The sequence below is a fragment of the Oxyura jamaicensis genome, chromosome 1 (genome assembly GCF_011077185.1).
Source record: "Oxyura jamaicensis isolate SHBP4307 breed ruddy duck chromosome 1, BPBGC_Ojam_1.0, whole genome shotgun sequence".
Lineage (NCBI taxonomy): Eukaryota > Metazoa > Chordata > Aves > Anseriformes > Anatidae > Oxyura > Oxyura jamaicensis.
The window spans coordinates 148,932,708-148,945,430 of NC_048893.1; the positions used below are offsets into that span (position 1 = coordinate 148,932,708).

General features: G+C 37.3%; 1 protein-coding gene across 1 annotated transcript in view; it reads right to left on the minus strand.

Moving 5' to 3' along the window:
- Window positions 1-12,723, minus strand: part of PCCA (propionyl-CoA carboxylase subunit alpha) — a 275,014-nt gene that overhangs the window by 101,933 nt on the left and 160,358 nt on the right. The window contains exon 18 of the mRNA XM_035318665.1: window positions 7,481-7,583. Within this exon, the coding sequence (XP_035174556.1) occupies window positions 7,481-7,583 (103 nt within the window). The remainder of the gene's footprint in view (window positions 1-7,480; window positions 7,584-12,723) is intronic.

Genomic DNA, 12,723 nt, shown 5'->3' on the forward strand with positions numbered 1-12,723 from the left:
TATAGAACTAAGTAATGACAAGTTTTGCTCACACAACTGTATGTGTATTGCAAAGGAGAGTATATGTGCTATTGCACAAGAAGAATGCAAACTACTCTGAAAAAGACAGGAAAAGTGTTCTGCTTATAGCTTTAAGGATTATGCAACTGATTTGCCCCCCACACTTGTGCCTTTACTTCTACACTTTCACTTCATTCAGGATAACACAGGATGTCGGAATAAAAGTATATTTTATTCCACGCATATAACAATATATATGACATTCCATTAAATGATGATATATATTTATAAGTAGTACAACAGCAAAGTCTTCATTTACTTCTGTTGGGGATATATGTTAACTTACATATTTTCTGGCTACCTCTTCTTGAATTCTTCTACCTCTACTTGAATTCTTACAGGTATTTGCAATTCATTCTTATGGACACAGTTCTCACATTTCTTTTATATGACCAATTAGTTGTATGTTATTATGTGCCTGAAGCATACCAGAAGTGTAAAATACTAGTAGTAATAATTTTATTGATTCTCTTAAAAAGGTCATTAATTTTATACTGATAGAGCTGGAAAACATTCTTCTTCTGCATGGGCTACTGTAAAGATGGAACAGAATATGCACTGGATTATGAACCTGCTCCAATCACATTTGTATTTAATGAATTAAATGTGGATTAAGTTTGCTTACAGCAACTTTATTTATCATTGCTCTGATTTTACATTATACCACTCCTTTTTATACTTGATGCCTAGCATATTTCAGCTACATCTAGCTTGACTTTGGGGTGATATTCCTTCTTAAGCATTTTTCCTCCTTGAAGAGAATTTATAAAACAAAGACAATATTTCCTAAAGTAATTTTTAAATCAGCTTACCTCTCAGCCATAAAATTTGCAGCACATGAATACAGCAGAATTCTTCTACTTAAGTGTATATTATATTTCAATTTAAAATGAAAGTTTAATCATAACTAGATAACGTGAATTCACTAATTTAAAGCACACAAATAACTAGTTAACTACTCTATGCTAATGATACAGGATGCATTCAAATAATGACTAATGCCTTAGATCTGTACTTTTATACTTTCATTTATATACTACACAATAGGTTTTCTTTTGAAAATATTAAAATGTACACAAGCCAATTTCCCACCTACACAGATATCTAATAAATTCTTCACTTCCTGTGGAAAAAAAGATATGGGAAAAAAACAAACAAACAAACAAACAAAAAATTCATTTTTCCTAAAAACAAATGTAAACATTAATTAATCAATTTTTCATTTGTCTGAATAACCATCACATAATTTTCACAGAGATCTCATGCCAGTATTATATTTACTTGTTCTTAAATTTGAATTTAGGAAGTGATCCAATATTTTGTGAAAATGGTAGCCCATTCCAGTAGTAATCTAAAAAAAAAAGTAATTAAGCTTTCTCTAGTCCTCTTATTCAGTTTGACCTATACAGGCCCCTTTGGAAACATATCAAATTTCCATTTTCTCAAAGTAACTTCTGAACTATTTCACCTTATGCTTTTTTCTTTTTTCTTTTTCTTTTTTTTGAAAAAATAAACAACTTTCATTCACCACAACTTCAGTGATAAGAAGCTACTTTATAAGTGAAAACATCTGGAAATTCTTTGTCAACTGAACAGACTGGGAGATGAATCCAACTGGTCTGGGAAGGTATGCATCTACTACTGAACTGAAGAACCCTAAGAGAAAGGGCTGAGAAAGGGCTGTTTTTAAGCGTGATAAAGAATGACAACAATTACTTGCAGATAAATCATGCCAATCAGCAATAATGAATTCTCAGGACAGAGGATTCCTCTTCTATAACAAAGGATCATAAAATGGACTATGCCAAAAAGGTTTTCAAGAATGCAGTTTACTGCATAATATACAGCCAAAATTCCTCGTTGAACCCCTCATACCTTTTCATATGTCCTCATCCTACACATAGATCAATGAACTTCAAATAAAAAGAATCGTGTCTATCACCTAAAGTGCAATTACTTACTGCCTGTATTTGCATTTGAGCTTTTGGATTCATCCATGGCTTTTGTGAAAGCAGAGAGTTGTAGCCAAAAAAAAACATGATGACCATCCTTTTCTACCACCCCCTGTGCCCAAAAGATACTAAATCAAACCATTCTTTAGTTGTCTAATTTGGGTAACATTTTTAACAGAGAAATACAACTGAAGAATATTGAAGGAAGGAAAGAAGGTGGGTTATAGCAGTGAAAAAAATTGTACTGGGCCAGGTAATTATTTATCTTTCACTCTTGTTTATCACCAAACCCTTTACTTTGTAATGGGAAGATGACACAGTGGTAGATCCAATAAATTGAACCATATTAGTGGATACCTGGTCTAATATATCTATGATCTCCCTTGCTTAGGCAAGTTACATTCTAAACTATCATTCTTACTGCACATTTTAATCCTGGATACGGTTGGCTTTCTGGGCTACAAGCGCACCCTGACAGCTCATGTTGAGCTTCTCATCCACCAGCACCCCCAGGTCCTTCTCCACAGACCTACTCTCAATCCGTTCTCCACCCAACCTGTATGTATGCTTGCCCAGGTCAGAAATTCACCCAAAATGCAGAAGGTCAGGTCAAGGCTGTCAATGACACCGAATTCCTATACACACCAATGACCAGGGGGCTACTCTCAACATAGCTGGAGAGAGCAGCTCCCATCCAGTGATGTTAGCAGATGATCTCCACACCAGCTGTGAGCAGCCAGGAGTGGAAGTCTGTGAATAGGCAACAAAGGCACCAAAACATGGATCCAGAGCAGTCTTGGTGTTTGACACCTGGCTCTGAAGGACTGAGTATATTCCTTCGGATATTTCAGACATATGTTAAAATAGCACAATTCAGTACGGAGCAGGGAAACCACACATCAGCCAGGTTTGCTCAGCATTCACAGATTCCCGTTGGCTTTTGCATCTCCCACCCTTTAGTACTCCGCAGAGTACTCAGGCTTTGTAAAGGAAGAACAGACTACAACCTTCACGAGAAAAACTGTATTATGTCTTTGTATCAATAAAATCAGATAATAAAGACACCTCATAGACAGACTGACAAATGTCTTTGTATTGATAAAAGTGGATATAAAAACACTTCATAGACAGACTGACAACAGAAAAGTTTGGTGAAGGGATGCTTCTGGGCTGTTTGTTGCTGTTTTACATTAGTCTTATGTAAAGGAGGGTATTCCTCCCTCTTTCTATTTTAGTAGTAATCTTGTTCTTTGGTCTTTTTAGTAGTAACATTGATCTTTAGTAATAATCTTGGTGAAAGGAAAAGATTTGAGTTTAAGAAGAATACTGACCAATGACTGTCCTTCAAAAGCTTAATTAGATATATAGATATGACACGCAGTTAGTTAACAAGGATTCTTCTAGCAATTAATACATAGGAGAAGTAACACAGGAAAAAGAATAAATTACACATTTACATGAATTTAGTTGGAGAGTTCTTGGTATGAAACAAAGCAGATCTCAAAGTTGCTACATTTTAATTCTCAAGTCAGATTATTAGAAGCTTTTAATTGCTAAATGGTTTGTTGTTATGTTGATAGGGTGTCACCAGAAACAACTACCTGATATTGAAAATACTAGGACAATAATTCTATACAAATTTAAGTATTAGCATATAAGTTGCTGGCTTCATAATAATAATAGAATTGTTTGTATTATTAAAAAAATATCAAATTAGGATTCACAAAAGCTTTTAGTCTCTATTGGAAACAAGGAAACTCGTTTGTTGTTGTTTTCACTACTTCATGCAAACAATATTGCTCACACTTGACCACTTATTGTTTAAGTCCTTCAGTCTGGGGAAGCAAGGCCTCTGAAGAGCCCTAAAATCAGCCTGCATCAAAGACCTTCATTACAAATAAAGCAGTTGAAAACAGATGGTTCTAGAACTTGAAATCCTGAAAAATAAAGAGCAGCAAAGAGCAGTTAACACTACACAATTCATTAAGATTCTCCTGATAAAGGAAGAAAACCACAGATGACCCATAGACCAGGATGCTGCTGAATGATCTGCTCGCAAACAGCAGGAACCATGGAGAAGCCTGCTGCTCACACTCCCTACGCAGAGAGCAAAGCACTGCACACTGTGAGGTGGTGAGGTTTCAGCTGGCGAGGGTAGAAGAGTTAAGGAAAAAAGAAAGGAGTCACTGCTGGAAAGGTCCCAGTGGTAAACAAAGTAAATCAGAATGCGAGCACTGCTGCTGCAAGGCACAGTTTGCAGCAGGAGCACACTTCTGAAGGGGAATGCGAAGGTGGCCCTCCCACTGGGCTCTCGAACTGCTCCACAGATTCAGCTATCTTTGTCGCAAGCCACAAGGGGACACAGCCCACAAAGTAAGGAGCCCGTGTCACACCAGCTTCATAGCAAAAAGTAAATGCAGAAGTTCAAAAAGTGAGGCTTGCATTTTTGACAGCAAAGTTAATAAAGAGGACTTTGAGCCTTCCCTTTTTATTTTTTATAGTGTGTTATACCTCCTAATCAGAAACAAGATTTCTCATTCCTAATTTTTGACTTTTCTTTACCCAATTACTTTTCCATTTTAAAGTTTTGAATTATATCAGAAAAGATTTTTGACTGTGCTTTATTTGCCCTATTCTCTTGTCTGCAGCACAGTCCCGTAAGAACCCCAGCAATAAAAAGAAATATTAATAAAGCATAGCAAGTTGTCTATTTGTCCAGTAACAAGGGAAAATAACTGTAACCGAACAATCTTGGGATTCAAAAATAGTTACCTGCTTTGTAAAAACCCAGGCTTAGGAGTTATTTTTAATACTTGATGCCTTAAGGTTCAAGTGACGTAGACTATATGGTCATCATGAAATCCATCTAATGTGATTTATTTCACCAGTTAAGGAATTTTCAGATACAAACAAATAAGGAATTCTCTGTTCCCCGGTTTGGTAAAGAGGACAGAACCAGAACACAAAAGCTTTGTCCCAGCTTTTTGGCCACACAGCCTGTGCTATCTCACACCCATACTCTTCCTCCCTGTTGCTTTTCTACTCCTTCACCTGTGATGCTGTGGGGTGCAGAGCTCCCCAGGAGTGCTCCTGTCTCGTAACCAAACAGTGAGACAGGTAAAACCAGGAGAATACTAAAGGGCTACGAAGAGATGAGCAGGACCTTGCCCCCCTCCAGGCCCTGGTGGGAATCCTGCAGAGCACTGCTTGCCCACAGCAATTTTCCTGCTAGAGAGAAGTAGCCAAGGGGGCCCAAATGGGTTTGAAAGATAAAGGAATTTACAAAAGCAAACAAGAAAAGTAACTATTCACTCGTGCCTAGTCCATTAACGCCAGACCATTTGATTATATTGGAGGCATTACAGTTTGAGTAACAAACTGAAGCATTAGCAATCGGACTCAAATATGTCATGTTAAAATGGGCTTACATTTAGGTAGGAATGATTCACTGTATGTTCAAAATTGTTAGCACCAATAACATTACATTTTCATCGTCTTTTCTCAGAGTTAGTACATCTTGGACAGACACAATGCAGTTTACATCCGCTGCTCAGGAATCTAGGACTCACTCATATATGAGCTTATATTTTCAGTTACCTTCAAAATCAATAGAGACAAAAGCACAGAAGAATGCTTATGCCTCCTCTGTCTGTAAACTTCCCTTAATTTGACTTAAAAATATACCTTTACTAAATTTAACCAAGCAAGCTTAGCTTAGGTATCTAAATGAAACTGAACTAAGTCACTCAAAAATATGTGTGTGTGCAATCCTCACAACAAACAAAGGCCACATTGTACCTCCCTCATTGCCACAAAACTGCTGCAGACTGAGTGCTGTTAGATAGAGACATGGTGACAAAAAGGTGGAAAAATTGGAGGGCAATGACTGCTCCTGGGAAGGGCTTTCTGCCACACAAACCAGTGCCAGTATAAACTGGGCTGAAATCTGGCAGGGATATTTTGTTGTCTAAGCAATGGGTTGTATTCAAGTTCACAGGATACCTAGAACATTATATAAATTTAGTTCATGAAAAGCTGTAAGCAGACATGGCCTTAGCTCCCAAAGCACAACTCCACTTGTGGGGTGAGTGTCACAGCCATGGAGCTGCTATGTGCTATGCAATGAGTAGATAGTTGCATTCTAGACCTTCTGGAATTCTTTCTAAGAGGAATCAACATGACAGCTAAAATGAACTCCGTATTTCAGACTTCAAGTAGTATATTTGCAAGACAGAATTTTAAAAGGTGCTGACTACAAGTGCTGATCTTGTCCACATCACTTCTTTCTGCGTGCCTATGATGCATATGGACAGAAAGTGTTCCTGGTCTCTACTCACACTTTCTCTCACAGTCGTCAGTAGTCTGTGTGAAATACAATGTGACAGAGATAGAGGTAGTGTTAAAAAAAGAAATTTAAGTGAAAATTACCACCTAAAAACATAATCGACTTAAACTGTCATTTAAATATCCTTTTTTAAAAAAAAAAAAAAAAAACTTGTGATTTTGAACATCATGACTATAAAAATATCACGGAGCAGATGTTGCAGAACCTTCTTCAGTAAAGGCTGGCAAGAACAGTAAACAACTGTCAGACAAAGGTACCTGAGGTTCCTCACAGTCCTGTATTTCAATGATTCTAAAAAAAACTGATTCCTTCAGGCTCCTTTGAAAACTTCTGCCTAAGAGTCAACAGATATTATGCAAGTCAACTGTCTATTTTTAAAAATCTGTTTGATTATGGAATTACCATTAATGGACTTAAGAAGTAATTCTCTCTATCTATCTACTGTCTCAATACAATTCAACCAGCTTGCATCTTGGCTTTGATCTACTGAACAGCTGAACTACTGAACACAGCATTACCATTGTTCTGCTGTCATGCTCTCTCCTTCCCCCTTTCATGTCGGCAATATTAAGTGTTTAAGTAATTATCTTAAAATATTTGTAAAACAACAGTTGCTACCTATGCATCTGAAGCGATCTGGGCATATCTTGAAATACTGGCATTTTACTATGCCTGCATGCAGTTTTACCACTGAGGTGCTGAATAATTCCATTCCAATATGATTACATATTCAACTTGTTAAGTTCTTTGATTTGTTTTTTTAATCACTAACTTAAGCTAATGTAATGTTTCTCAGCATTGCAGTTATTTTCTTGCTCTTAAATATTTACAATGGAAGCATAAGGCCTCACTTCTAAACAAGACACAAAACAAGGTTGTTAATTAGAAAAGTAATTTAAGAAGTGTGGATACAAAAGTGTTCCACAGACATAGGAAGAGAAAAATCTTTGTACACCAGCACAATTTAATTAATCTAACGAGTCTTGTTTTGTAATTCGCAGTTACGTCTGCTACAGAAAACAGCTAGTTTGGTCACTGAACAGATAGAGAATTGCAGTAGGAGTCAAGGATCACGTACATTGTCTCAATGCATCAAATTTCTTGGAAAATGAGCAGAACTTACAGAAAATGATGAGCCATCCTTTGAAACTGCAACAGGGTAAATTCCATCTCCTAGATGCACAGAAAGCTCCCAGCTACTTCTCTTTGATTTAGCAATAGGAATTCTAAAAAAGAAACAGACAGAAGAATTTTTAACAGAGATTTCACGCTTCTCCCATTTTAACCAGAAGCGCTTTCCTCATAGGATGGTCATGAAGGATATAAAACATCATTAATCTATAGACACAGTTGGAGATCATACTTGAAAAAAATATTGGATACATTTTTCTGTCAAATGGTGTATGAGGAGAAAATACACTCTACTTTCTTTCTAGACCTGCCTTGACACACTGGGTATGCTGATAGAGTTATAGGAGGCTCTTGAATACCACCAGCACTCGCTACAGAATTAGTTCAAACAGGATGAAAAACAGATGAGAAAGTGGGTTGGCAGAAGAATAGCAACAGCAATAGCTGCAGCATTCTTTCTAAGGGCAAAATATAATCACTATTCCCTTCGTCTCATCTTCAGTAAACCTTAATTAAAGTCCAATTAGACACAAAAGATTCAGCCAAACCATTAATACACATATTTTTATAATTAATGTACATTTTTACAGCATTTCATCCGCAGAGTCCTTCAAGCAAACAGAAAAATAATGGTGTATCACAACCCATGTGCCGCATTTTACCTATTCCTGCAGCAGTCTGTGGCTGCATCAGTTATCAAGTAATACAAGAACCATGAATCTTTTCAACTTCAGCTTAAAGAAGCTCACCTGGCACCAAGGGAATCAGACATGAAATATTATTCTTGCTAATTCAGGGTGAAATAAGTAATTGCCAGCTATTTTATTTAAAATGTGTAACTTTATTTTTTTCCTCATCCTAGCTTCCCAAGTCTTTTCAACTTTGTACTTACTTCAGCTTCGTACTTACTACCCTACTCTATTTCAGTGCAGCCTTCAGTCTCTTAAAACATGGAAATACATTTTTCTGGATTGTGTCACATGCAGTCTGCTGAGGATTCAGGTGCCCAGTGAACCACATCTCACCCAAAGTGCTCAGCTTGTCTATGGAATCAACAGGGAGAAGCACCTGAGAGACCTCCAGAGGCCACAGGAGGAGAAGCTTTCTGCCTAAGGCAAGGACAGCACACTGGCTTGCTAAGGATTTAGGCATTTCCTTTAAGAAGGTTGGGTTTTTTAAACTTCTAAAATTGAGGCAAATACACATTCAGGTACCTAAGCAGGCAAAGGGTTTCCAAAAATTGTGCTTAGCAACGTGACCGAAAAGAGGCAAAATGAAACATTAAATGTATTAGCTAAAATAATAGATACATTTATCATTAGTCCAGGCCAAGTAGAGTCTACACCAACTTTCACCTCTAACTAACACTACCTGCAAAGTTAATAGTAACAGATATTAAAAACAGCCTATTCCCATACTAATGAAATTACTTTTCAAACATTACTTTCTGCATTTAACATAGAGACCATTGTCGAAACAACAAATTTGAGGAAATATCTATGGCTTATTGGATGCAATGACACTTCTCACCACCTCATCTTAAAATTCCTTTATGTCACCAAAATATTGACACTGGCTGATAGGAAACACTACAGACACTGGAGTTCCTGAAGAAGAGGAACTGAGGAATTTCCTTGACAGGTAGCAGGCGGAGAAATATTTTCATTGCATTTCCTGGCATCAGAGCACCAGGAGTAAGGAGGAATGTAAGGGGTTATTGACGGAATCTGGCCAAATTCTAGATAGTATTCTATTAAAATAAACATCAAGATTTTGTAGTTTATAACAACTTCATATTTCTTGTATAAGTGGTAAGACCTCATCTCAAACACAGCTTAGTAGATCTGCTTCATTGGTGGCATGAGATTCCTTATAACCCTGCTGGCATGGCCCTGCTTCATATTGCATTTGACTGGAAGTGACCTCATGGGTCTGGCTGCTGGCCATCAAAGGAAAGACAGTCTTGTTCTCCAGCAGGGATTATTTTTGTTCGGGCTTGTCTTGCTGAGCTTTGTCAAGTGTATCTCCAAACAGGATGCATGCCTCTTGAAAGGCATGGCTATGATCACTGCTTTTCCGGGGTTTCAAACTGCCCCACAGGCATATAATTCCTCTCTCTGCAACACTGGTGGTCAGGAGGGCAAGGTCCAAAGCTGTATCTAATACCACAGTCCACTGCAAGTTGTACATCCCTCCTGGAACTGCTGGATCCTCTCGCATTTTTCAGCTTTGCTAACCAAATGCCTCTGGCTTTTTAGCTGTAATCTACGGTTTTATTCACTAAGATGGATACGTACGGTATTAATTATTCTCGTAAGAATTCTCCTTCTTCATTAAATCAAATTCCTTTGTAATAAATTACTTTGTAGTAATAGACTCCATTTTAATGGGATTGAGGAATTTGTTGTTTTACATTTGCTGTTTTGTGTGTGTGTGTGTGTTTTGTTTTGTTGTTGGTTTTGGTTGGCTGGTTTTATTTTGCTTGTTTGTTTTTGTGTGTAGGTTCTTTTTAAGAATCACAAAGCTCAAAAGTAAGGATCAAAGTCCAATCCAACTTTCTCAGATGTCAACAGGTTGAAAGCTGATCCAATCTGTGAACAACTTGAAAAATGCCAAAGTTTTTATTGGGCTAAGAAAAGGGGCTTGGGTGTTTTGTTTGTGGTTTGGTTTTTTTTGAATGTATGCGAAGTCCAAGTGCAGGAGAAATAGCTACTCTGTTCTCAGGCAAGTTTGCTTCCTTAGCTGAGAACTCTTCTAAGCCCTCTGAAGAGAAAACATCAGGACTTCTGAGTATGTTTTCCACTAGCTGATACAAAACTCCCAAATTTCTGGCTGCTTTCAAAGATGTAACTTTAAAAATTCTACACACCAAGCTGAAATCTGAGGTATTCTATTTACAGAAAAAATGCTGGAAGACAAAATAGTGTCATTTTTACCATCATTAACAAGGCCAAGTATCTAAGCTGCTTTCACCCCAACCTCAGATTCAGAACCACGGGGTTCAATGTGCCCTCTCCTTCTTCTTCCAACTGAAGCATATGAAACATCAAAGAAATGACTCTATGCATGGAGATCATTGGCTGCAGGAACAAACATAAGTTTAGCAGCAAGATGAGTGCTGGGTGAACAGGATGCAGGGCCACAGAGAGCTGTGTGTTGTTTTCCCTTGCTAGCATTATACACAAGGAAAGGGAGAGAACAAACAGAGCACTGGGACTGCACTGACAGGACAAGGGTGAGAGGAGGGTGCAATGAACTCCTCTTCCACGCAATCTTCTCTGACCTGCCTTCCAAAGGGAAGCTATCACAAGCTAATGAGGCACATACTAAGAGGTGGCCGGATGGCATAGCTCTAAGCCATAAAGGTATTAAGCTAAACCATGTAAATTATAAACACCTGTAAGTGGTGTGAGAAGCAAAACAGCACCGTTTGCCTGCTTAGTTGCTTGTTTATCTTCCATTTCTGTCACTATTTGTTCAACTGCAGATGATGTCACAGTCTCATCATTTATTTCTTGCACAGCACAGTGTATTACGTCCCTTTTACCCTCAACTGCCACGCCAGAAAAAGAGACAAACTTTATAATAATGCAGCAATCACAGCTCCTGCTTTCCTTGCAAATTTTCAGTGAGGGAAACAGACAACTGCTAAAAATTTTAGCTCAACACACACTGTGCTCATGGAAAACAGACACTAGTTAAACTATTATCTGTTCTAGTCAAAAACAAATAACGAAAGAAAACAGACAGTCAAAAGCAAGTCAAGTAATAACTCTGCCCCAGTCTGTCCATTTTGATTGTCATCAACCAATCGGATAGAAGGGACTCAATAAAACTACAATTTTCTGCAGTTTGTGGCAAATAAACTCCCCTCTCCCGATTACTGCTGCTGATGTAAGGAGCTATGATAAATGTCACCAGTTCCTAAAGGGTCAGGAAATAGCGTATGGATTTTTTTTTTTCCTTCCAATTCAAAATGTGAGTTCTAATGCTGGGGAAAACTTACAAATTCTCTTTACTTCTGATATTTTTGCTGCATAATACTTTAGGTAAGGGCAGAGAAATCTCCAACTATCATAACAAACTCTCCAGTTATGAAAGATTGTAAGTATTTCAAGGCCAAATTATATGACACTCCATAAAGCTGATTTTCAATTGTGCAATTACCTATTCAGCAGTTAAATAAAAGTGAAATATTGACTTAAAACAATGTTAATGGTCAAAGAATCATTAAGAAATCCTTCATCATAACTTTCACAGCAGGTGGCCTGTAAAATGATCAAGAATAATGTGCTGGATTCTGTAGCCACCAAGGTCAGTTTCTGCATACAAATCTTTGCAGGGGGAGAAAAAAAGACCTTCAGAAAGTGGGCCATTCATCTGAACCAAGTTCAGAGAATTTCCAGCACTGTGAAAAGATATGTTATGCAAGCACATAGATGTATTCAGTGGGGGTAGACTGAACCAGCTACATGGAGACTACAAAGGAGCCCTCCCATGGCTCATGAATAAGTCGAGGAAATGATCAGAAAAAAATGGAGAGATGTTTAGACAGATGGCCCACTTAAAATGCCTGGGACAGGGCATAAGCAATTTTAATGAAACTTTAGATCTACCATATAAATTGTTTCTTATTTTCTCCATACTCCCCCCCCCAAGGAAAAAAAAATAAAAAAATCAAGAAAGGCAAATAGAAATTTAACAACTCAAACAGGAGTTATATCTTGTGATGTAAAAAAATAAAAATAAAAGTAGTAAATCATATACTTTTGAGGGTTATTGGTTTAATAAGTTCATATACAAAGAAATATCCTTCACAGAACCTTCAACTATCAGATGAATATAAAAGCAGGGAATGGATAGATTAAAAGAATTCTAAACAGAAGTGTACTGCCAAACAAAACAAAAATCTAAGCTTTACTATCTGAGTACTTTCAACACTTTCCAACATAAAAGTTCATCGTTGCACAGAGAAGATAAAAGCAGCACTTTCACAGGATTATTTTAAGAACTAAAAATTATGTGAAAGGAACCTAAGAATCTGGGAATCTTTTATGGGAATATTTTATTCAGCAATTTGAAATATTTTCTACATATATTCACACACATTTCTGCATACATTCAGATTGATGCATCTATACCTAAAAATGGGTTTCCCTTCTTTCTACTTTATGCATGCATTATGTACACATACACCTTTCACCGCCAAGTACGAAAATATACCATCATTAGACT